We start from the raw sequence: 26,677 nt of genomic DNA on the forward strand, positions 1-26,677 counted from the left end.
TTGTAGTTCACCTACATCCAGAGAGCACTGTGGACTCAAACAATGATGGATCTGGACCAATATTGGCACGAATACTCAGTATGTCCAAATGTGAACACTGGTGGAGTTTGGGGAAGATAGACCTTGACATTTGGAAGTTGTAGTTGCTGGGATTTATAGTTCACCTACAATCAAAGAGCATTCTGAACCGCACCAACGATAGAATTGGGCCAAACTTCCTACAGAGAACCGCATGACCAACAGAGAGCACTGTGTTTTCTGATGGTCTTTGGCAACCTGACTCCCAGGTTGGGAAACGTTGCAGTAGATGAAAGCAAAAGCAAACTGCTGCTGCTTCTAACTTGTCTGTCCTTTTGCCACCTTGTTTGTTCAGTTTTTTAAATATTCGAAGCATTGAAGGGCATCGGAAGGCATCTTGCAGGATAATTTCTGCTCTCAGTTTGGAGTCATTCAAGGAAAGGGACTTGGAGGTTGTACTGATTGTCTTCTGGGAACTAGAAATCCTTCTCCTTTTCCATTAGTCAGCATAACACAGGGCCCTTTGCTTCCCATTCCTAAAAGCAACATGGTCCCAGCCTTAATTCAATTAGAGGCTGCCTTTAATCTCCCCTGTCTTAGTTACGAGGCCATAGAGCTGGCGCGAATACTAATTAAGCACGCCTCAATATTTGTCCAAGCTTTTCGGGACAAATAATTAAATTGACTCGATCCATAAAAGCTGCCCCGAAAAAGCTTTTAAGGCACACGGATGCATCTTAATGATACAGAGTCCTTTTTTCCCCTTCTTTATTGCGGCATTACTTAAAACTCTCTCCCTCTCTCTCTTTTAAAAGGAACACGTCTCTTTTGAAGCCAGTTCAGAAAAATCATTTCAGGTATAGATTGATCTTTGTTTCTGGATCCCAAGAAACAGATCCATAAGTGGATTTCAGCCTTCTTTTGCCCCAAAACAAATGCATTCTCGTCTTAAAAGCAAAGAGAGTCCTCAAAGTATTGTCGAAGGCTTTCATGGCCGGAATCATTGGGTTGTTGTGAGTTTTCCAAGCCGCCTGGCCATGTTCCAGAAGCATTCTCTCCTGACGTTTAACCCACATCTAAGGCAGGCATCCTCAGAGATTGTGAGGTCTTTTGGAAACTAGGAAAATGCGGTTTATATATCTGTGGAATAATGTCCAGGGTGGGAGAAAGAACTCTTGTCTGTTGGAGGTAGGTTTACCTGTTTACCTCTCCGAACGTATTCTCCCCTATGAACCATCAAGATTATTAAGATCGTCTGGAGAGGCCCTGCTCTCGGTCCCACCGGCCTCGCAAGCACGTCTGGTGGGGACGAGGGACAGGCCCTTCTCGGTGGTGGCCCCTCGACTCTGGAACTATCTCCCACTGGAGATCAGAACCGCCCCTTCTATCCTGACATTTAGGAAACAAGTGAAGACTTGGTTATGGAGACAGGCATTCGACGAGTGGGCCAACACCCTGAGATATGGATGGAGGATGATGAGCAACGATTTTAGTGTGACAACTGACCATTATAGTTATTGATTGTAATTGCTGTTTTAATGTTTTACTGTAATATGTATTATGATGTTTTATTGATTGTATGTGATATTATGGTTGGAAACCGGTCTGAGTCCCTCAAGGTAGGTGAGAAGGTCGGTATACAAAACTTTTAAATGAATAAATAAATAAAAGGTGTGAATGTAGCAATTGGCCACCTTGATTAGCATTTAATGGCCTAGCGGTTTCAAGGTCTGGCTTCTTACTGCATAGGGAATCCTTTGTTGGGAGGTGATTAGCTAGCCCTGATGGTTTCTTATCTGGAATTCCCTTATTTTTGAGTGTTGTTCTTTATTTACTGAGGAATGAACAACAATCCCACACCTTGACCAAATCCAGCATAAAATGCCCTTCGATGCACTTTATCTCTCCCTTTAGTGAAATTAAACCCCATTGTTTGTCCCACCTGAACCTCCCCCCAAACACACTACACTACTTATCTCACCTAGGATTTTAACCTTTGCAATTGGCCCTGCCCACCCTGTTCAATTGCTTGTTATTTCCTATGATATCCTGTGTTTATTTTGCATTTTTCTTCTGTTATTTTTCATTATGTTTTATTAGATTTATTATTGTATGCACATTTGTATTTTTGCTTTGTTGTAATTGTTGGGCTTTTCCTCATGTTAGCCTCCCCGAGTCCCCTTGGGGAGATGGTGGCGAGGTATAAATAAAGTATTATTATTATTATTGCTGGTCGCTAGGTGCTCTTACTGCCTACTATAGGGAAAACCAGCTGATCCCTAACCCATCTAAAACACAGACATGTGCCTTTCATCTCAAGAACAGAGAAGCATCCCGAGCTCTGAAGATCACCTGGGAAGGAATCCCACTGGAGCATTGCACCCAAATACCTGGGAGTCACTCTGAACCGTGCTCTTACCTACAAGAAGCACTGCCTGAACATCAAGCAAAAAGTGGGTGCTAGAAACAATATCTTACGAAAGCTGACTGGCACAACCTGGGGATCACAACCAGATACAGTGAAGACATCTGCCCTTGCGCTGTGCTACTCTGCTGCTGAGTATGCATGCCCAGTGTGGAACACATCTCACCACACTAAAACAGTGGATGTGGCTCTTAATGAGACATGCCGCATTATCACGGGGTGACTGCGCCCTACACCACTGGAGAAACTACACTACTTAGCCGGTATTGCACCACCTGACATCCGCCGGGAAGTAGCAGCCAATAGTGAAAGGACCAAGGCAGAGACACCTCCAGCTCATCCCCTGTTTGGGTATCAGCCAGCACGCCAACGACTTAAATCTAGACATAGTTTTCTAAGATCTACAGAGACACTCGCTGGAACACCTCAGCAAGCGAGAGTCCAAAAGTGGCAGGCTCAAACCCAGCACCTCAACCAATGGCTGATACTAAATGAGAGACTCCCTCCTGGGCACACAGAAGACTTGGTGACTTGGAAGGCGCTGAACAGACTGTGCTCTGGCACCACGAGATGCAGAGCCAATCTTCAGAAATGGGGCTACAAAGTGGAATCCTCGACATGCGAGTGTGGAGAAGAGCAAACCACTGACCACCTGCTGCAATGCAACCTGAGCCCTGCCACATGCACCATGGAGGACCTTCTTGCAGCAACACCAGAAGCACTCCAAGTGGCCAGATACTGGTCAAAGGACATTTAACCAACTACCAAACTCACAAGTTGTGTATTTTTCTGTTTGTTTGCTTTGTTCTGTTAGGAATGTAATATAATGGACTGGCTGCTCTGACACGACAAATAAATAAATAAATAAATAAAAATTATTATTATTATGTTTCATGGTTTCTTCCTTTTCAAGCATGTGGGCAATTTCAACAGAAAGGAAGAAATCACACAAATGAACAAAATCTGGCTACCACGATTCAAAAACTCTAAAATCATGACAGTAAATAAAGAACAACACTCAAAAACAGGGGAATTCCAGACAAGAAACAGTCAAGGCCAACTAATCACCTCCCAACAAGGATTGCCCCAGGCAGTAAGAAGCCAGACCTTGAAAACTGCTAGGCCATTGTATGTGTGTATGTATGTGTGTCTATATGTTCTGCAGTTGCAGAAAGGCAGAGCTGATTTATGACAAATAGTAAGTTGGCCTAGCTGGACTCATTAGCCCAGTGTCCTCTATTTAAAGTGAAACAGAGCCTTTCCTGGCTTTTTTTCTCCCTGCCCTTTAATGTACCTTGCATGGGAAAGTGGAAGAGTCTCATGTCTTCTCTACGCTCTAGGATAGATAGAATCTTGGAGTTGGAAGGGACCCTAAGGGTCACTCAGTCCAACTCCTTTCCACCAACGGGGGAATTCCAGACAAGAAACAATCAAGGCCAACTAATCACCTCCCAACAAAGGATTGCCCCAGGCAGTAAGAAGCCAGACCTTGAGAACTGCTAGGCCATTAAATGCTGATCAAGGTGGCCAGTTGCAACATTCCCACTTGCCTCAAACAGACCAGAGTTCTTTCTCCCACCCTGGACATTATTCCACAGATACATAAGCCCCACTTGCCTAGTTTCCAACAGACCTCTCAACCTCTGAGGATGCCTGCCATAGATGCAGGTGAAACGTCAGGAGAGAATGCTTCTGAAACATGGCCAGACAGCCCGTAAAACACACAGCATTGGACTACCAACGTTGGAATCTCTTTGCATACCCATTCCATTCCAAGGTCTCTTTCATCCTACATAATTATAGCATTTTGATATGGATTTAATTGGCAGGGTCCCATCTGATGGAAACCTGGGATTTGTAGTTTGGGGCAGAGACCACTAGTATTTTCCCCAAGCTACAAATCCTGTTTTATGTTGTAAATACCTTTTTTTAAAAAAAGCCAATGGGACTCTTAGAGTTGGAAGGCACCCCAAAGGTCATCCAGTTCAACCCCCCTTCTTTCAGGCAGGAGGACACAATCTCATCTCTCCCGACAGATGGCCATCTAGCTTCCGTTTCAAAACCTCCGAAGATGAAGACCCCCCGGATTCAGCATATTCCACCATTGAGTGACACTTACCATTGGGAAGCTGGAATGTCTTCTCTTGTATTTTGGATCAACCACAAGAGGGCAGTATATTAATAGAAAGGATTAGTTATTAGTCTCTATGTATATATGCAGTGCTCAGATGCAACCACAAGAGGGAAGTATATTGGTAGAAAGGAGTAGCTATTAGTCTCTATGTTGATATGCAATGCTCAGATGCAACCACAAGAGGCAGTATTTAGATAGAAAGGATTAGCTATTAGTCCCTATGTATGTATGCAGTGCTCGGATGCAACCACAAGATGGCAGTATTTAGAAAGGATTAGCTATTAGTCCCTATGAATGTATGCAGTGCTTGGATGCAACCACAAGAGGGCATTAGACGCAACCACAAGAGGGCAGTATTTAGATAGAAAGGATTAGCTATTAGTCCCTATGTATGTATGCAGTGCTCGGATGCAACCACAAGAGGGAAGTATATTGGCAGAAAAGAGTAGCTATTAGTCTCTATGTTGATATGCAGTGCTCAGATGCAACCACAAGAGAACAGTATACAGATAGAAAGGATGCAACCACAAGAGGGCAGTATTTAGATAGAAAGGATTAGCTATTAGTCCCTATGTATGTATGTAGTGCTCAGATGCAACCACAAGAGGGAAGTATATTGGTAGAAAGGAGTAGCTATTAGTCTCTATGTTGATATGCAGTGCTCAGATGCAACCACAAGAGGGTAGTATATAGACAGAAAGGATTAGCTATTCGTGTCTATATATATACGCAGTGCTCAAATGCAACCACAACAGGGAAGTATTTAGATAGAAAGGATTAGCTATTAGTCCCTATGTATATATGCAGTGCACAGATGCAACCATAAGAGGGCAATATTTAGATAGAAAGGATTAGCTATTAGTCCCTATGTGTGTATGCAGTGCTTGGATGCAACCACAAGAGGGCAGTATACAGATAGAAAGGATTAGCTATTAGTGTCTATGTATGTATGCAGCATTCATATGCAACCACAAGAGGGCAGTATATAGATAGAAAGGATTAGCTTTTAGTCTCTATGTATGTATGCAATGCTCAGATGCAACTACAAGAGGGCAGTATTTTGGTAGAAAGGAGTAGTTATTAGTCTCGATGTCAATATGCAGTGCTCAGATGCTACCACAAGAGGGCCATAGATAGGATTAGTTGTTAGGCTGTATGCATGCAGTGCTCAGATGCAACCACAAGAGGGAAGTATATAGGTAGAAAGGAGTAGCTAATAGTCTCTATGTATGTATGCAGTGCTCAGATGCAACCACAAAAGAGAAGTATATTGATAAAAGGATTAGCAGTTAGTTTCTATGTAAATATGCAGTGCTCAGATGCAACCATAAGAGGGCAGTATATAGATAAAAAGGATTAGCTATTAGTGTCTCTGTACATACACAGTGCTCAGATGCAACCACAACAGGGAAGTACTTAGATAGAAAGGATTAGCTATTAGTCTCTACGTATATATGCAGTGCACAGATGCAACCATAAGAGGGCAGTATTTAGATAGAAAGGATTAGCTATTAGTCCCTATGTGTGTATGCAGTGCTTGGATGCAACCACAAGAGGGCAGTATATAGATAGAAAGGATTAGCTATTAGTCTCTGTATATATGCAGCACTTGGATGCAACCACAAGAGGGCAGTATATAGATAGAAAGGATTAGCTATTAGTCTCTATGTATGTATATGCAGCATTCAGATGCAACCACAAGAGGGCAGTATATAGATAGAAAGGATTAGCTATTAGTCTCTATGTATGTATGTAGCACTCAGATGCAACTACAGGAGGGCAGTATAGAGATAGGATTAGTGATTAGTCTGTATGTATGTAGTGCTCAGATGTAACCACAAGAGGGCAGCATATTGATAGAAAGGATTAGCTAGTAGTCTCTATGTATATATGCAGCACTCAGTGCAACCACAAGAGGGCAGTATATAAATAGAAAGGATTAGCGATTAGTCTGTATGTATGTAGTGCTCAGATGTAACCACAAGAGGGCAGCATATTGATAGGATTAGCTATTAGTCTCTATGTATATATGCAGCACTTGGATGCAACCACAAGAGGGCAGTATATAGATAGAAAGGATTAGCTATTAGTCTCTATGTATGTATATGCAGCATTCAGATGCAACCACAAGAGGGCAGTATATAGATAGAAAGGATTAGCTATTAGTCTCTATGTATGTATGTAGCACTCAGATGCAACTACAGGAGGGCAGTATAGAGATAGGATTAGCGATTAGTCTGTATGTATGTAGTGCTCAGATGTAACCACAAGAGGGCAGCATATTGATAGAAAGGATTAGCTAGTAGTCTCTATGTATGTATGTAGTGCTCAGATGTAACCACAAGAGGGCAGTATATAGATAGAAAGGATTAGCTATTAGTCTCTATATATGTATGCAGCATTCAGATGCAACCACAAGAGGGCAGTATATAGATAGAAAGGATTAGCTATTAGTCTCTATGTATGTATATGCAGCACTCAGATGCAACCACAAGAGGTCAGTATATTGGTAGATCAAATCAACTACCACAATGTGAATTATGCAGCAGGGATGTCTTTGCACACTTCACCTGCTTTCTAGACATGATGCGACGTGAGTTTTGCATGGTTTGGAAGACTCTCTCGAGAACAGCGAACAAAACAAGTCATTGTTAAATAATTTACTATTTATTTGTGGGGTTTTTTTTTGTATTTTCCCCTAGACATCGGGAAACAAAACAAACCTCCCTCGCCTTCCTTCCTTCCTCCCTCCCTTCCTCCCTCGTTGTGCACTTTGAACAGTTCAGATTATTGCGACATTTAACCTGAATTCCGTAAGAAAACAGAGAAGGGGAAGGTTGTCTTTTTGAAGAAAGTGAAAATCAACCAGCCAACCAACCTCATTGGATTATACATTTAAAAAAAAATTATCAGCAAAAGGACAGGTTTGGTACCCATAAGAATCACATTATTTCTGTTATTGCACTGGCTACAATTCAGTAGTAATTTTGGTTTTTGTTGTTTCACTGTCGAGCGAAATGGAAACGAGGCGGAGAATGAGATGCCGAAAAAGACATTGGAAAGGTCCACTGAGGTGAAGGAAGCTTGAAGGATGCAAACGGGAGAGGAAAAAGAGGTATATATTGGGGATGAAGAAAAGAAAAGAGAACAGTAGACAACATCATGGTTCATTCTCCACTGAGGTCAACAAATTCTGGGATAGGTGTGTTATCGAGTGCGTCTACACAGTGGAATTAAAGCAGTTTGGCACCACTTTCAACTGCTATGGCTCAATGCTATGGGATGCTGGGAGTTGTAGTTCAAAAAGTACCAAACTACGACTCCCACCATCTCATAGCATTGAGTTGTGGCACTTCAAACAGGGTCAAACTGCATTCATTTGACAGAGGAGGCCCCAAATCCAGCTAAAGTTAGTAGTATCTCCGGCTGAAATTGTATCCATTATATTCACATCAAGACTTTGGAGACACACATACATGTATAGTGTCAGGAGCGACTTGAGATACTGCAAGTCGCTTCTGGTGTGAGAGAATTGGTCGTCTGAAAGGATGTTGCCCAGGGGACGCCTGGATGTGTTATCTACCATCCTGTGGGAGGCTTCTCTCATGTCCCCATATGGGAAGCTGGAGCTGACAGATGGGAGCTCACTCCACTCCCTGGATTTGAACCGCTGACCTTTTGGTCAGTAGTCCTGCCAGCACAAAGATTTAACTCATTGCACCACTGGGGGCTCCGGAGACATATATGTGTGTATATATGTGTGTGTGTGTGTAAAAATATGTGTGTGTGTGCTGCACCATAAACAGCCTTTATGGTGCAGCACACACACACATATTTTTACACACATACACACACCTACCTATATATATATATATATATATAGAGGTGTGTGTGTGTGTGTGAAAATATGTGTGTGTGTGCTGCACCATAAAGGCTGTTGATGACAATAACAATGCAGTGGCCCTTTGTGATGTCACTGGTTTGACTATTGATGTATATGTCTGAGTATGTGTGTATGTACACATATATGTATGTACACATATGCTCACATATGTATATATACACACATAGGCAAAAATGAACCCAAATCACATGGAGTTTTGTGTGGAAGAACTTTTGTACTTGGTAGTTTTGGGTCCATTTTTGGCCCCAAAGCTATCTATCTATCTATCTATCTATCTATCTATCTATCTCCATAATAAAAGTGAAAATGTGTGTGTGTGTGTGTGTGTGTGTGATTGGGGTGCCCACTTCCACAGACAGGCTCCCACTTCCACAAACAGCTAAATCCCCCATCTATGAGGAGCCACCAACCCCTGACAATGTCCTCCACGAACACCATCCTGCCCACCACCCAAGTGAAGGCTTTCATATGGGGACAATATCATTTTAGATTTTCTGTGTGTCCTCCACCACAGACATCCCAGTGTTTCTTACTCTCTCCATTGGTGTGAATTTGCACGATCCTGCCCACTACCTCTCCCTTAACCCTTTCCTACTCTTTTCAACTATGTCTGAAGAACAAACCGGGGGGGGGGGGGGGGGAATTGACCTTGATTTATAGCAATTGTAGGTACTGGGATTTATAGTTCACCTGCAATCAAAGAGCACTCTGAACCCCACCAATGATGGACCTGGACCTAACTTGGCACATAGAACACTTATGAGTAAAAAAAAAATACTAGAGGATTTTGCAGGAAATTTACCTTGATTTGGGGGAGTTGTAGTTCACATACATCCAGAGAGCTCTGTGAACCCAAACAATGATGGATTTGGACCACACTTGGCACACATACCCAATGTGCCCAAATTTGAATACTGGAGGGGCTTGGGAGAGATTGACCTTGATTTTTGGGAGTTGTAGTTCACCTACAACCAGAGAAACTGTGTATCCCACCAATGATGGAGACTTAGAACACAGACCCACCATGACTAACTGAACCTACTGTAGGGGTTTGGAGGGACCAACTAACCATAGTGGGAGTTGTAGTTTACCCTGCAGCCAGAGAACACACGGAACTCCACTATGATGTATCTAGAGCAAACTTTCCTAACATGATCAATGAAGTATTAATGGAGTTTCAGGGGGTTGTAGTTCACCCACAACTTTATGCATTTTGTAAAATCCAGGCAGTGCTGAGTATCCAAGCTAGTATACCCTGTTTCCCAGAAAATAAGACCTACACTGAAAATAAGCCCTAGTATGATTTTTCAAGATCAGTGAGGATGCTCAAAATATACTTCAAAAATAAGCCCAGTTAGAATTACATAAAATATATCAATATGAGGGAAAAGGCATCCTCTGAAAATAAGCCCTAACACATCCTTTGGAGCAAAAATTACTACAAGACCCTGTCTTATTCTCAGGGAAATATATAATCAGGGTATATATAATACACAGACACATATATGTATGTCTCTTAACACTCCAAGTGATGTTTGGCCCATTTTTGGACCCAAATCATCCAGAAAGTTCCCCAACTGTATTCCAAAAAGAAGGGAAAATATCCCTAAACCCCCATCAATCATATGGGGCAATTTACTGTGCTTCAATGGGAGATAACTGGGCCACTTTAGCTGGATCGGGTCTATTGCAAAAGGTATTGTCAAAGGGTTTCATGACCGGAATCACTGGGTTGTTGTAGGTTTTTTTGGGCTATATGGCCGTGTTCCAGAAGCATTCTCTCCTGATGTTTCACCCACATCTATAGCAGGCATCCTCAGAGGTTGAGAGGTCTGTTGGAAACTAGGCAAGTGGGGTTTATATATCTGTGGAATGTCAAAAATTGGAGACTATAAGGGCCAGCTAACACATCCCAGCAAAGTATTCCCCCAGACAGGAAGCAGCCAGGCTTTGAAGCTGCAACCCCATTCAGAACATCATTCAGAAAACGGGAATTCCAGGCAGGAAACAGTCAGGGCCAGCTAACACCTCCCAACAAAGGATTCCCCCAAACAGGAAGCAGCCAGACTTTGGAGGTGCAAGGCTATTCAGTGCTAATCAAGGTGGCCAATTGCAATATTCACATTTGCCTCAAGTAGACAAGAGTTTTTTCTTCCACCCTGGACATTATTCCACAGATATATAAACCTCAATTGCCTAGTTTCCAACCGACCTCATAACCTCTGAGGATGCCTGCCACAGATGCAGGCGAAATGTCAGGAGAGAATGCTTCTAGAACATGGCCATATGGCCCGAAAAATCTATAACAACCCAGTACTGCAAGAGGGTTTCCACTCCAGTGGCCTGTCTGTTCTTTCGGAAGTCATAGGATGAAGTCGGTTGCAACCTGAGTTTTTCCATGGGCTTCGAAGGGATAATGCAAATAACTGGATTTGGATCGGGTCTACTGTTCTCTATAAAACAAGTGCATGATAATGGAGGGAAAGTATTGGTGTGAATGGGGATGTATGTTGCGTGTGCGGGACCATTGTGCCTGCGTGTCTGCCTTCCTTTTTTTTTTCAGTTTTACCCTTTATAGAAAAAAATCGAATACATTATTTTCTATTGATAATGAACTGCTGATATACAGACAATATACAACTCGCATCTCCCGGGGGCACTTTCTTGCAAAAACAACCTTCCGTGCAATAAATCCTAACCAAAAGGTGCCGTTTCGAAAAGTTCGAAAAAGTCTTCTTTTTTTTTTTTTTGCAAATTCTATTATTATTCTATTATCTTTAAAAAATAAGATAAAGGCTCAAAACCCAAATCAATGTGATCGAGGCCACGCCGGGGAAGGGAGAGTAAGAGAGAAGGAAAAATCGGAAAAGTTACTCTGCGTGTGTTTTGATGCTCAGAAAGGGGAGCGCAAAGCCGCCTTTCTTGACCCTGAACCTTGCTTTGTTTTTGTTTGTTTTTATATAAAAAGCCAGCTTGCTCTTTGATTTTATTGGAAAACATCCACAACAAAACCTTCACAGCGCTGAAAAGTTAGAGAGAGAAAAAGAGAGGCAAGTAATATTTGTGGTTTTTTTTTTTGGAGGGGGAACGAAACGTCCCATCACGGAGTTGTGACATTCTCCAACCTTTTCCTCCCACTTCAAAGCCACTTGCGGTGGCAAGAAAAGCCCTTTGAAACGTCACCCCTGACTCAACGCCAGGAGCTATACCGGTTCGTCCACTTCTCCGTCTGTCGCCACGACGAGTCCATGTCTCCGGAGGGGGCTCCGGCCCTCATGGCCTGACCCCCGCGGTCCCACTTCTATCTTTAAGTGGTCCGCTTTCTGCAGTTCGAGTGAGATGCCGTCGTCGGGAGACGAATCTGACGAGGGGCCCTCCGCCGAGCCTCCTTCGGAAAGGCCGCTTGAAACAGGGCCATCAGACACCTCGAAGGAGAAGTTGGGGACCGCCAAAAGCTCCCCGCGGCATGCTTGCCCCCCACGGCGCTCGGCCTTGACATTCGGGTCCCCTGTTTGGCTCTCGCAGGCCTCCAAAGGGTCCCTGTACGCGGTGGACTCACATGAGGGGGTCCTCCTCCTCAAGAGGCTGTTCTCGGAAGCTTTGGTGCGGGCCGAAGTGTTCTTCTCTTCCTCCATGGGAGGCTCTATCGAAATGCAAGGGGGGCTCATCTTCTTCTTGCGGCGCGCCCCGTGGATGTATTCTGATTCGGAGTGGACGGGTTTCCGCTCCTCTGACGATGACAGCTCCGAGAAGCTGCGGTCCCCGTCGGCAATGGAGGGGCAGATCTCGATGGAGTGGCGCCGGTGGTGATCATCGCTCCACGTCGGCTTGGCCAAGAAGCCCCGGGTGTCCACGCTGTAGAACTTCTTCAGGTCTTTCTCTTTGGCTCCTCCAGCTGTGGTCAAGCTGGGCGTGCTACCATTCTTAATGAGGGCAGGGGATGGAGGCGGGGACTCGGATCGGTCCCCGCCGTCCACTCTGTCCCGCCACCCCTCCGCCGAGCTGTTGATGTGGCTGACCTCTTCGTCGGCCAGGTCCGAGGACTCAAAGAGGGAGCCATTGGGGTTGCGCCCGTCATCACTGGGGAGGTTGTGCTGACCGAAGGCGTGTTTGCGGGTGCGGAGGCTCGCCGACCGACGCGGGGAAGTGTGCGGGAAAGGAGGGCTCCCCGGAAGGGACAACGAGGGTGACGGATGGAGCAGAGGGGGCCCCAATGAGCTTTGGGATGGCTTTTTCAGCCGGCGGGGTTCACCAGGATCCATTTGTGTGCTCTCCTTTGAATCCGTCCCCTGGCTCTCCAAGGAATCCCTCTGGATCGCCTCCTGCAAGGCAAAGGGAGAAGCCAATAAAGAAGTGTCATGTCCTTAAAATGGATTACTAGAGGATAGAAAAGGGCTGGAATCTTCACTATGGTTTTACATTCTATATTATTCCCTGTAGTTGTGCATCCTATAATTTGCATCACAGTTGTGCATTCTACACAGTACTTTTAGCTAACCTACAGTCTCCATGGAGTAGATAGACCAGTGGTTCCCGACCTGTGGTCTGTGGACCACCAGTGGTCTGCAAGATCTAAAATATGGCCCACGGCCTCACTGTTACTACACTGTTGCAGCAAGAGTGACTGGTCTCATGGAACTCTCTTATAGTGCCATGGCTTATTAAATACGGTTTTCTGAGGGCCAGCAGATGGAGACTACTGGATGGCATATGTTTTGTATCAGAAACTAGAGCTGATGTGGTCTATCCAATGCAGTTTTCTGAATAGGCAAATAACTTAACCAAATCTAAAGTTGACCAAAAACTTGATTTCTAACCCTTTTGGTACTAATGTTGGAGACTGGCCCCTGGTCAAAGTGGTCCCTGGTCAAAAAATGGTTGAAACCACTGAGACAGATAGATCAATCAATCAATCTGTTTATCGATTAGTCCACTGACCATATCAACAATAAAAGTTTAAAAAGCCCAAAATACACAGACAAATAGGCACTAATCACTATCCTAAAACTCACTCCACTACCTGGATTTGAACCGCCAACCTTTTGATCAGCAAGTTCAGCAGCTCAGTGGTTTAATCTGCTGCACCACCAGGGTGCCCAACAGCAAATGTTGTGTCTTGCGAAGACAACCCCATGAAAGGTTGGTCTTAGGGTCAAAAAGAACAGCTAACTCATCTGTCTATTGACATCTTTAGAGAAGATGACAAGGGGATGTTCCTTAGGTTGGGTGCTGGGGAAGCACAGCCGACTTCTACTCGTTGCAGGAGAACTGTTAAATGTCAAGGAGTCACACCTGTCTGCATAGGAGCCTGTGGACGCTGGGAGATAATGGTGGTGGCTGCGGAGGGCGAAGCTTCCAGGGGACCCCTTCATGGTGCGGAGGTGGAGTCATTGGGTGGAAAGTGTCCCGGGGGACCCTCAACGATGAGGAGCAGGTCCCCACTGGTTGGGAGTGAATCGAAGTGATGGAGCCTGGAAGAAGGAGAAGATACATGATGGGGGAGGCCTGGCTTGACAACAGAGTTACATGGGAAAGAGACCTTGGAGGTGAACCATGAGGTGAACATGAGCCAAGTGTGCGATGCTGCAGCTCAAAAAGCCAATGAGATTTTGGGCTGCTTCAAAAGAAGTATAGTGTCTTGATCAAGGGAAGTCATGGGGCCCCTCTATTTGCTCTGGTCAGACCTCACCTGGAATAACCCTGTGTCCAATTCTGGGCACCACAATTCATGGGAGATATTGAAAATGGAAGGTGTCCAGAGGGCAACTAAAATTATCAAAGGTCTGGAGGCCATGCATAATCCCAGTGAGGACTGACTTAAAGAGCTGGGTCTGTTTAGCCTCCTGAAGAGAAGGTTCAAAGAAGCCATGAGAGCCATGTTTAAATATCTGAAAGGCTGTCATAATAAAGGAAGAACAGGCTTGTTTTCCGCTGCCCTGGAAACTAGACCTCAATGGAGCCACTGGGTCAACTGATAGAAAATGAGGTTCCACCTGAACATGAGGAAGAACTTCTTAGGAGTTGTTCAACAGTGGAACTCTTTCTCTTGGAGTCTGGTGGAGTTCTTTCCACTTTGATGGTACTTTGATGGTGCTTTTCCTGCCTGGCAAGGAGTTGGACTGGATGGCCCATGTGGTTTCTTCCCTTTCTATGATTTGAAGGGACATTATTGCTATTGGAAGCATCAAGCAATGATGGAGCTCTTGGAGGAACCCAATACAAGGTGTTGGTGGGAGGTCGGATGGGACCCATAATGAGAAACATATCCACGTTTCGTTGATTTAATGGTCCGTATTTGGATGTGTTTCTCATTTTGGGTTCCAGCCATCTTACCACCAACACCTTGCATTACATTAATGGGATTTATCAGTGATTAGGCTAAGCATTAGAATGAAGACTTAATTTGAGGACAAGGGGACTTGGAGGTTTCTCATTTGTGATGTCTTCGTAAGTCGAGGTCAACTTGATGGCAGTGAACGACAACAAAGCTATACATTCACCCTCCATTTGAACAAGTGACCCAATGGTCTGAATTCTATGGACAATCCCAACAATTCAATGATGGATGCATGGATTCAATGAGTTTATTCTAATTGGTAATAGAAACAAGCTCCAGGACAATGTATTTGCCCTGGTTGAGACCAACCAGGAGGCTTTAGGACTTTGTCTCCTACAAAGCTATGTTTTACCTCGTGGTGACTTGTAGGAGAAGGCCTCCAGCTCGGCTTCATGGAGCGGGAAGGGGGCTTTGGCAGGCATCACTGGGCGGAACATGTAGCTGTCGTTGGGCAAGGAGTGCATCCTGGCCACTGAGATCTTGCGGACGGTGAGAAGGTTCTGGGGCTCTCCGAGACCGGGGGCAATGTCCTGCAGGAGAGAGACAGAGGCAGGGTTGGGTTGAGGGCAAGTGGAGGATGTTCTGGCCACCTTCAGTATGGTTTCTCTGTTGGTAGGTTAGTTTCCATGACCGGCTTGGCATTTATAAGGTGATAACATGGTTTGATTAGAACTTCAGTTCACCAAGTCAAGCATACAAATGTGATGAATGGATTGAATGAAATTGTCTGATTGGGGTCTGGCTAGGACCTATTAAGGTCTAGCAAGAATGAAGACATCATCCAAAAAGTAAATAAAATGGAACCTGAAAATGACATTATGGAGGAGGTGAAGAATTCAATAACTTTGGCATGAAAAGTTCTAATGAGAAATCCAGAAACCGATCAGAAAATTTTTGGTGTCAACCACACCTGTTTACATAGTCAGACACAATGTTACTTTAAGAAGAAAGATAAACAATCTATCTATTCCAGGATCAATGAGGCACCAGCAAGTCTGAGCTGAATGACGGTGATTATCTAAACAACCAAGTAATGGATAACCAAAAATTGTGATATAAGGAGACCCTTTGCCTTTTCAATTGTGTGGCAGATCTGTGAGGGAGGCAACATTCTGTCCAGCTGCCTCTCTTCTCTTGAGGGAGATGGGATGGTGAGTATGAATGTGAATGTATGTGAGTGAATGCTCAGTATATGTGGTCTGTGTAACCATTATAGCTGTTATAAAACCCAGTACTAGAGCTTGTGTGTCTACTTCTTTCTCTCAAAGTGCCTGAAACTCTGTCCCACTGAAAATGGATTGAAGAATGTTTCAAGGTTCAAAAAGTATTCATGACACAAATCTCTAGCCCATCTAGAGAATGTAAAGCCCTTACATTACACCATGTAGAGTGTATGTAGTTAATGTGGGCACTCCACAACAATTGATCCATAAACTCTGTAACTGCAGCCACCATGGAAGGAAAGCCAAAGGAATAGTCAAGAAAGACGAGAGGCCACAAGCTACAGCAAGACATGGACCACGACGGCGACACCAGGACAACGGCACGACCACAGCACCAAAGCATGATGGGAGAAAGAGCGGGGATTTCCATACAGTCACCTCGGCCTCTCCTCCCAGGGCATTGTGGGAAGGTATCAGGAGATGGCGGCGAGGAGAAGAGCGGAAGGAGGCAAAGGAGTCCTCCCTGCCCTCCAGCAGGTCTAGGTCAGGGATGGCTAGAGAGATGCTCTCAAAGCGGAGAGATGCCTTCGGGGACGAGAAATCGTGAGACAACAAGGCATCAGAATACATTGTATATGTGTGTGTGTGTGTGTGTACAGTTGGGAGTAGAATCAAGGCACATCCAACCATGTTCTTATAGAGCTTGGACTACACTGGCCAGAACTCCTTAAGTCAAGAGGATTGTGGGAGTTACCGTATATAGTACAATTTCCTGGGAACTGACTCACTTTGGGGATCATGGGTGGCAGCAAGGTCAGGTTGGCCACAAAGCAAGTGGTGTGTCGTAATGGTAAGAGAGACAGACTGAAGACTGGTGAGGACACACATAAGGGAGCTTGAAATCCTTAACCGCCATTGACAAAGGCTTCAAAGGAAGTAAGTAAGTAAGGAAGGAAGGAAGGAAGGAAGGAAGGGAAGGGGGGGGGGGGAAGAAGGAGAGAACTCCTGCTCAAATGTGGTTCTCTGAAGTTTGCATTTTCCAGAAGTCTTCACCCATTGATCAATGACATTGCATCTATTGAATCAATGGCAACCAGTATTGACAAAAGTTTCAAAGAAAGCAAGAGAGGAAGGAAGAAAGGAAAGAAGGAAGTGAGGAAGGAAGGAAGGTAGGAAGGAAGAGAGAAAGGAAAGAAGAAAGGAGAGAACCTGTGCTCAAATGAATCTTGCACCCAATGAATCAATAATTTACACACAATGAATCAATGGCAATCACCATTGACAAAGGCTTGAAAGAAAGAAAGAAAGAAAGAAAGGAAAGAGAGAGAGGAAGGGAGGAAGGAAGGAAGGAAGGAAGAGAGAAAGGAAAGAAGAAAGGAGAGATCCTGTGCTCAAATGAATCTTGCACCCAATGAATCAATAACTTACACACAATGAATCAATGGCAATCACCATTGACAAAGGCTTGAAAGAAAGAAAGAAAGAAAGAAAGAAAGAAAGAAAGAAAGGAAGGAAGGAAAGAGAGAGAGGAAGGGAGGGAGGGAGGAAGGAAGGAAGGAAGGAAGGAAGGAAGGAAGGAAGGAAGGAAGGAAGGGGAGAACCTGTGGTCAAATGTGCTTCTCTGAAGTCTTGCACCCTTTGAATCAAAGACATACATCCACTGAATCAATGGCAATCACCACTGACAAAGGCTTCAAAGAAAGCAAGGGAGGGAGTGAGGAAGCAAAGACGGAAGGAAAGAAGGAACTTGTGCTCATATGTGCTTCTCTAAAGTTTTGCACCCATTGAATCAATGCCAACCACCACTGGCAAAGGCTTCAAAGAGAACCTGTGCTCAAATGCACTTTTCTTGAGCTTGACTTCTTGCACCCAGTGGATCAATGACATTTGGGTCCGTTTCTCAACCAGCAGTTTCTCAAACAGTTCTACTTCAATCTACTCACTGATTGGATTGAATCCACCACAATGCAGCAGTGGATCATTTTCTCCACACTGTCTCAACAAGGATTATACAGTTAAACCCGTAGAGTTGGAAGAGACCACTGGTGGATCTCCTTTCCCTCCACCCCAAGTGCCCTCCCTCTCCATGGCCTCCGGAAAGGCCAGCCATATGCTTTTACCAGGGCCGGGTGTTTTGCCAGGAATGGGGAGCCAATCCTGGGTGTGGCTGGTCCGCTTTCGGGGCCTCGGATGGGGGTAACGGCCCCCCGGGACATCTCCAGCTCGATCTCAGCGTCCATCTCGGCATCCTCCTTGGCCTCCTTGTTGCTCTCCTCCAGGTGCTTCATCAGGACGGCCACCACCACATTGACCAGCACAAACTGGGCGATCAGGACGAAGGTGACAAAGTAGACCGGGGAGATGAAGGGCAGGTAGCTGAGGCAATGCTTATCGTCCCGGTGGCATTCGCGGAGCGTGTCCTGCCACGAAAATCAAGGGGAAGGAAAGCGTCAGGGCGGACCTTCTCGGACATCTCCTCTACTTCGTTCTCCTGTTTCCTAGGTCATTATTTAGTGGTCAACACTATCTGATATGGGCCCCAAATGGACCCATTGGAACTAAAGTGGACTTCAGAACCTGGGAAAATGCTCGAGAATCAATCAATTGGTTAAATAGGATATGGGTGATAGCACTATAGATGATGGGAAAAGACCATTGTATTATCTTTCATACGTTTTGAAATAAATATTACAAAAAATAACAATGAAGGATTAAATATAATAACAATTAAAAACACCTTGTGAGCTCCCTAAATAATGCTTGTAGAATCAGCACCTTGGATGACTATATTAGGACCTTTACAACATAGATTCAATGCTATGGAGAGCTTCCTAAATGGTCTTGTAGGTCTAACACAGGCATGGGCAAACTTGGGGGTCTCTTCCAGTGGAGTATCCTTCTCTGGAGGTGTTTGAACAGAGGTTGGATGACTATCTGTCGGGAGGGCTTTGACTGTGTCTTCATGCCTGGCTGAAGGGATGAGACTAGATGTCCTTTGGGGGTCTTTTCCAGTGGAGTCTTTCTCTCTGGAGGTGTTTGAACTAAGGCTGTCTGACTTGTCTGTTGGCAGGGCTTCGACTGTGTCTTCCTGCCTGGCTGAAGGGGTGAGACTAGATGTCCTTTGGGGGTCTCTTCCAGTGGAGTCTCCTTCTCTGGAGGTGTTTGAATTAAGGCTGTCTCACTTGTCTGTTGGGAGGGCTTCGACTGTGTCTTCCTGCCTGGCTGAAGGGATGAGATTAGATGTCCTTTGGGGGTCTCTTCCAGTGGAGTCTCCTTCTCTGGAGGTGTTTGAACTGAGGTTGGGTGACTGTCTGTTGGGAGGGCTTTAACTGTGTCTTCCTACCTGACTGAAGGAGTGAGACTAGATGTCTTTTGGGGGTCTCTTCCAGTGGAGTCTCCTTCTCTGGAGGTGTTTGAACTGAGGTTGTGTGACTGTCTGTTGGGAGGGCTTTGACTGTGTCTTCCTACCTGGCTGAAGGGGTGAAACTAGATGTCCTTTGGGGGTCTTTTCCTGTGGAGTCTCCTTCTCTGGAGGTGTTTGAACTGAGGTTGTGTGACTGTCTGTTGGGAGGGCTTTAACTGTGTCTTCCTGCCTGGCTTAAGGGGTGAGACTAGATGTCCTTTGGGGGTCTCTTCCAGTGGAGTCTCCTTCTCTGGAGGTGTTTGAACTGAGGTTGTGTGACTGTCTGTTGGGAGGGCTTTGACTGTGTCTTCCTGCCTGGCTGAAGGGGGTGGGACAGGATGCTCTTTGAGGGCCTCTTCCTCCTCCTCCTCCTGACACAAAGTTTGGAAAGCCTTCGTCTAGAGCTGGCAAAGGCAAATGTCGACCCTCTGGGTGTTTTCAACTTCAACTCCCAGGGGCCTGAGGCTGTTAGGAATTGTGGGAGTTGAAGTCCAAAACACCTGGAGGGCCCAAGTTTTTCCCATGCCTGCTCCAACCCCTTTGGGATCGTTACATAGATTCAGGACTATGGAGAGTTCCCTCAATGCAACCCTATCTATCTATCTATCTATCTATCTATCTATCTATCTATCTATCTATCTTTCTATCTATCTATCTTAACAATGGCTTCAAACTACAAGAGAGGAGATTCCATCTGAACACGAGGAAGAACTTCCTGACTGTGAGAGCCGTTCAGCAGTGGAACTCTCTGCCCCAGAGTGTGGTGGAGGCTCCTTCTTTGGAAGCTTTTAAACAGGGGCTGGATGGCCATCTGTCAGGGGTGATTTGAATGCAACATTCCTGCTTCTTGGCAGAATGGGGTTGGACTGGATGGCCCATGAGGTCTCTTCCAACTCAATGATTCTATGATTCTATGATTCTATGATTCTATGATTCTATGATTCTATGATTCTATGATCCTATCTATCTATCTATCTATCTATCTATCTATCTATCTTTTTGGCATTTGCAGTTACAATTACATCTGCAAATTCTATCTTCAAAGAAACAACCATCTGCTAACCCAATCTATTTTTGTAGTGGCATGTCTTTCTCCTTGGCAGTTTAAAGACACGGTTCTTCAGTTTAACAGCTGAGTTACCTGTGTGCCATTACATGAATGCTTATGCATCACACAGGTGTTCAAAGGGTTGACTTCTAACAGGGTCATGCTTTTCTTGACATGTTCGTGGAGATTCACACTTGCCAAATGGATGTGACATCATGTTTACCTTTTCAATACAGTTATGGTGCACTTATTTCCAAGAGGTTACGGAATTTCCAATACTGTATTTGGGGAAACGTTCCCTCACCTTCATGATGCCGTTCCAGTTGTCTCCGGTCGAGACCCGGAAGAGGGTCAGGAAAGCCATCCCAAAATTGTTGAACGTGGCGTGGCGGCTGAGGCCTTCGCAAGGGTTGTCCTCACTGCAGTCTGGGGATTTGTGAGAAAAAAAGGGGGCGGGGAATGGAAATTGAAATGAGATCAAGCCTCAATTCAAAACTGACATTCCCAACTTACAAACATCCGACTTGCAAACAACTCCTAGTGAAGAATGGGACTGAGAGAACAGGAAGAGAGGGAAACCTGTCTTAACCCTTTGAGACTCACTTTTTAGTATTCTTACAAGAAGACGCTTCTTTCTTGGGAGGAGAGCAATGTCCAGTCTCGATAAAATAGTAAAGAGTAGAGACATCAGACTGGCAGCAAAGATCCATTGCCTAGTCAAAGCCATGGTCTTCCCTGTAGTCACCTACGGATGTGAGAGCTGGACCTTAGGGAAGGCTGAGCGAAGGAAGGGAGATGCTTTTGAGCTGTGGTGTTGGAGGAAAGTTCTGAGAGTGCCTTGGACTGCGAGAAGATCCAACCAGTCCATCCTCCAGGAAATAAAGCCTGACTGCTCACTGGAGGGAAAGATACTAGAGACAAAGTTGAAGTCCTTTGGCCACATCATGAGGAGACAGCAAAGCCTGGAGAAGACAATTATGCTGGGGAAGGTGGAAGGTAAAAGGAAGAGGGGCCGACCAAGGGCAAGATGGATGGATGGCATCCTTGTGACTGGACTGACCTTGAAGGAGCTGGGGGTGGTGACGGGAGCTCTGGCGTGGACTGGTCCATGAGGTCACGAAGAGTCGGAGACGACTGAACGAATGAACAACAAGTGCCGTGTTAGACGGGTAACAGCAGGAGACTCCGTATTATCTGACATTTTCATTTATCTGACGTTCTGCTGACCCGTTTATGTCGGCTAAGCAAGACTCTACTGTACTTCAAATCCTATCTGTAACTGGATTGACAAGTTATGTACCTGTATGCTGATTACATGAAGATTGTGAGTAAACCAGGCAGGTTACTTTTAATGAAGTCTACTGTATTTTTGTCTCTTGATAGCATGATATAGAAACAAGATGTTTTATGGGAGAGTAGATGTTTTTGGGCATTGAAAAGAACACTTTTGAAGAACTGCTATATTTTGTGCATTGACATAATCTCTGTTCCTAACAGATCAGAGATGACAACAACAACAACAACAATTCATGATTATTATTGATCGAACTGCAAAGACTCTAGCACAAGCCAGTAAAGGTGGTCCCAGTGGTGATCGGCACACTGGGTGCAGTGCCTAAAGACCTTGGCCTGCACTTAAACACAATTGGCGCTGACAAAATTACTATCTGCCAGCTGCAAAAGGCCACCTTACTGGGATCTGCACGCATTATTCACCGATACACCACACAGTCCTAGACGCTTGGGAAGTGTCTTATGTGTGATCCAATACAACAGCCAGCAGAGTGATCTTGTTTGCTGTGGACTCATCTTGCTGTGTTCCAAATAATAATAATAATAATAATAATAATAATAATAATAATAATAACAACGAACATGCCAAACTCCTCTGGGCCTTCCGGATTCAGACAGACAGAGTTTTGGAGCATAATACTCCTGATCTCACAATTCTGTTAAAAAACAAAGTATGGATCGTCGATGTCGCAATCCCAGGTGACAGCAGGATTGCAGAGAAACAACTGGAAAAGCTGACACAATATGAGGATTTAAAGATCGAACTGCAAAGACTCTGGCACAAACCAGTAAAGGTGGTCCCAGTGGTGATCGGCACACTGGGTGTAGTGCCTAAAGACCTTGGCCTGCACTTAAACACAATCGGCGCTGACAAAATTACCATCTGCCAGCTGCAGAAGGCCACCTACTGGGATCTGCACACATTATTCGCTGATACATCACTCAGTCCTAGTCACTTGGGAAGTGTCCGACGTGTGATCCAATACAACAGCCAGCAGAGTAATCTTGTTTATTTGTATCCCACACCGTAATCCTGAAGAGACTCGGAGTGGCTAACATGGGGCTAAGTCCAAGCAATTACTATAAAGTAAAATACATACAAACTAAACTAGGTTGTCAGTCTAACAACGGAAAATCAAATTGCCTTGCAAAAATACAAGTGGATATAAACCACTGAAGAGAAGATTTTTGTTGGAGCATGTAAAAATCAGTTGATAAATGTGTTAACTGCAAAATGCAAAGCATGAAGCTGATTGGTTGCGCTACGCCTGGGATGCTAGCTGAGCCTGGGAGTTTTGGCAACAGTTACATGTTTAGGTTTTCTGTGCAGAAGCTTGCTAAGACAAGTTAGTATATTTTCTGCTTCTGAGCTGCTGGAAGAAGATCCTTCACATGGATACCCAAGGAACATTTGAATCTCTCTCAAAGGACATTGTGTGAGTCAATGCACTCACACAATGTTGCTCTGCTTAACTGTTGGGGTTCAGCCTGATCCTGATCTGTGTGAACCGGATTCTCTGATAGTTTTTCCAACTGAGCAAGCTCTCCCTGACAGTGTGGAATCTGTTGTTGATGCTGAGGTCAGCGGCGAAGAAAATGAAACTGAACAGCTGGAGGAAAATGTTTTGGAAGCTAGCCGTGATATCTCTCCACCTGGGTTTTTTTAATGAGGACCGAAGAGAACAGATAGTTAGAGACAGAAATGTTTCACAATTTCTACGAAGGTCAAATCGTTTACAGGAGAGACAGGCCCAGGCTTTAAAGTCAGGGGGCGTTTCAAAGAATATCTTCTTTGGTTTAAGGGGCCTCCTGCTGGGTGTCTCTTTAGATCAAGCAACATTTGGGACTGTGGCTGTGCCTTGGCAGAATTCCTGTGTTCCATGGCCGGTAATCCCAGAGGCTTCTAGTTTTCAAGTTCATGGTTAGTGAGAGGCTAACAGGTTCCTGGTTCTTGTATTGTGGCTTTTGGAATTTTGCTCAGGTTAAGAGATTCTACTGACTGCTGTGTTTCTATTGTGGCTTTTTGACTTTGCATTTACCTTTCTTTTGTAACCAATTTTTCATCAATAAACAAGGATTGTTTTTCCTACAGTCCAGTGTGGTGGATTTAATCTTATGGTCTTGTTTCTTGGTCTGGGATGCAACATTAACAAAGAGTAAACACCTTATTCTTTACTGATCATCTGCGTGGCATATCTTTTCTCTAGCAAGACAGTGTGTGGATTGGTAAAGACGTGAACTAAGCGTGATTTTCATTCCGCCACAGATTTTACTCAAATGAGTTTTTTGGCTTTTCCCTGGAAGATCATACTTTTCCAAAAGGTTATGATTTTCAAATGGATGTGAATGCCATTTTTCTCCAAAAGGTTACAATCTTTAAAAGGTAATGCCTTTCCAAAAGGACTAGATGACCTTTGGGATCCCCATCTAGGTCTATAATCGTATGAATCCATGGAAATGTCTCATTGCTAGGTCCTTCTCAGTCCCATGATCTCTTGACACCCGCTTTTCAGCCTCAAAGGCACGCTTCTCAAATGGTCGTCCGTTCCCATTTTGGATTGCTGTTCCCAGCATCCCTTGAAGGCCACGCCAGCTGGCCGATTCAGGGCTCTTTAGTCTTTCCAAAGGGAACCTTTCCAAGGCCTGAGCTCTCTTCCCATCTTGAGATGTCCTTCCTGCCAAGACGGGGGATTAGCAAAGGCATCTGTCACTGCGGCCGGAAGAAAGGAAATGAAAGAAGGAGAAAAAGAGAGAGACGGAGGAGAAGGAGGAGGAGGGCTCACCTAGCTTCCCAAACAGCTCCACTCCCAGCGCGGCGTAGATGAAGAAGAGCAGCATGAACAGCAAGCCAAGGTTCCCTACCTAATAAAAACAAAAGGAAGGTGGAGAATTAGGTCACATGGATTCATGCCAATAGAGAGTTGTCTACATTTCAGAAGCAAGTCTTGATCTAGCTATATAATAGAAGTGAAAATATGTTTGTGTGTATGTATGTTTGTGAGCAATTTCTGAGACAGCTCCCAATTCCGGAGAGCCCTGTGACTCCCACCCACAACGGATCTCAACCAAGCTTGACACACACATCCCCATGAGCAACAGAAACAATTGGCAGGTTTTGGAGGGAATTGACCTTAATTTTGGGAGTTATAGTTCAGCATATCCAGAGAGTGGTCTGAACTAACTGATATTGGATCTGGACCAAACTTGGCACACAGTCCCAATATGGTCAACTTTGAATGCTGGTGGGGTATGCGGGGAACTGTCCTTTATTTTGGGAGTTATAGTTCACATCCAGAGAGCACTGTGAACCCAACTGACGATGGATCTGGACCAAACCTGGCACACATACCCAACATGGCTAATTTCAAATACTGGAAGGGTTTGTGTGTGTGTGTGTGTGGGGGACGGGACTGACTCACGAGGTCAGGAGTTATAGTTCACTGCATCCAGAGAGCACTGTGAGCCCAACCAACAATAGATCTGGACCAAATCTGGTACACAGACCTGACATGGCTAATTTCAAATACTGGCAGGGTTTGTGTGTGTGGGGGGGAGGGGGGGACTGACCCACAAGTTCGGGAGTTATAGTTCACCACATCCAGAGGGCACAGTGAGCCCAACCAACAATGGATCTGGACCAAACCTGGCACACAGAACCAACACAACCAACTTAAAGTACTGACTGGGTTTGGGAGGGATTGACCCACAAGGCCAGGAGTTATAGTTCACCCACATCAAGAATCAAACCAACAATGAATCTGAACCAAACCTGGCACACAGACCCAACATGGTTAATGTTGAATACTGGTTGGGGCTTTTCTTTGGGGGGGGGGGGGTGTTGACCCATGAGGTTGGGAGTTATAGTTCACCCACATCCAGAGAGCACTGTGAGCTGAACCAATGATGGATCTGGACCAAACCTGGCACACAGACCCAACAGGACCACTTTAGTACTGACTGGGTTTGGGAGGTATTAACCCACAAGGTTGGGAGTTATAGTTCACCTGCATCAAGAACCCAATCGACAATGAATCTGAACCAAACCTGGCACACTCAACATGGCTCAAATTTGAATACTGACAAAGGTTTTTTTAGGGGTGGGGGGTTGACCCATTATGTCGGGAGTTATAGTTCACCCACATCCAGAGAGCACTGTGAGCTGAACCGATGATGGATCTGGACCAAACCTGTCACACAGGACCAACTTAGTACTGACTGGATTTGCAGGGAATTCACCCATGAGGTTGGGAGTTATAGTTCACCCACATCAAGAACCCAACCGACAATGAATCTGGACCAAACCTGGCACACAGACCCAACAGGACAAATTTTGAATGCTGGCAGAGTTTGAGGGAGAAAAGAACCCATGAGTTTGGGATCTGTAGTTCACTCACAACCAAACAGCATTGTGACGAGTGATCTAGACCAAACTTGGCACAAATACCCATCATGGCCATCTTAACATACTTGTTAGGTTTGGTGTGGAGGGGGGAGGGATTTACTTGATGATGGAAGTTGTAGTTCACCTACAATCACAGAGCATTGTGAACCCTACTGATGAAGGGAGCCTATGTGTATGCTACTACCAAAGAGCCACATGGGGGCAATTATGAAAATGCAAAACCAAACAAACACAATGTCTAATAAGCAGCATTACAGAATCCCTAAACCAGGCATCGCGAGTGTACAATAAGAGCCATTGGATGGAGGAGTCGATTGCCAAGGGGTCCCCAAACTCCCTTACTGCAACAGGTTTGGGAGTTATAGTTCACCCACATCCAGGTTGCTGGTCTGTTTCCAGGCTCAATTCCAAGCCCTGGAGGTGACCTATACATCTCAATGCAGGCATTACTCTATCACAGAGACTTCTCATCTCTTGCTTGCTGCCCTTGAGTGACTGAATAAAGCTGCAAATGGACAGCCTTTGGGAAATGAGGGAGGAGGAGGAAACA

The 26,677-nt window shown here is 44.9% G+C and overlaps 1 protein-coding gene across 5 annotated transcripts in view; it reads right to left on the reverse strand.

Annotated features, from left to right (window-relative positions):
* Nucleotides 1–11,454: 11,454 nt before the first annotated feature.
* LOC132782099 (voltage-dependent T-type calcium channel subunit alpha-1H) overlaps nt 11,455–26,677 on the reverse strand; it is a 229,014-nt gene continuing 213,791 nt past the window's right edge. For 4 of the 5 annotated variants that reach the window (XM_067473303.1, XM_067473305.1, XM_067473304.1 and 1 more), the window contains exons 30-36: nt 24,509–24,587; nt 20,737–20,858; nt 18,102–18,401; nt 16,420–16,566; nt 15,171–15,348; nt 13,774–13,952; nt 11,455–12,803 (exon numbers count right to left, since the gene is read on the reverse strand). In XM_067473303.1, the coding sequence (XP_067329404.1) occupies nt 11,685–12,803; nt 13,774–13,952; nt 15,171–15,348; nt 16,420–16,566; nt 18,102–18,401; nt 20,737–20,858; nt 24,509–24,587 (2,124 nt within the window). In that variant the 3' untranslated portion in view covers nt 11,455–11,684. The remainder of the gene's footprint in view (nt 12,804–13,773; nt 13,953–15,170; nt 15,349–16,419; nt 16,567–18,101; nt 18,402–20,736; nt 20,859–24,508; nt 24,588–26,677) is intronic. The other variant, XM_067473306.1, reaches the window with a different exon arrangement.

Source organism: Anolis sagrei, chromosome X (assembly GCF_037176765.1).
Source record: "Anolis sagrei isolate rAnoSag1 chromosome X, rAnoSag1.mat, whole genome shotgun sequence".
Taxonomy (NCBI): Eukaryota; Metazoa; Chordata; class Lepidosauria; order Squamata; family Dactyloidae; genus Anolis; species Anolis sagrei.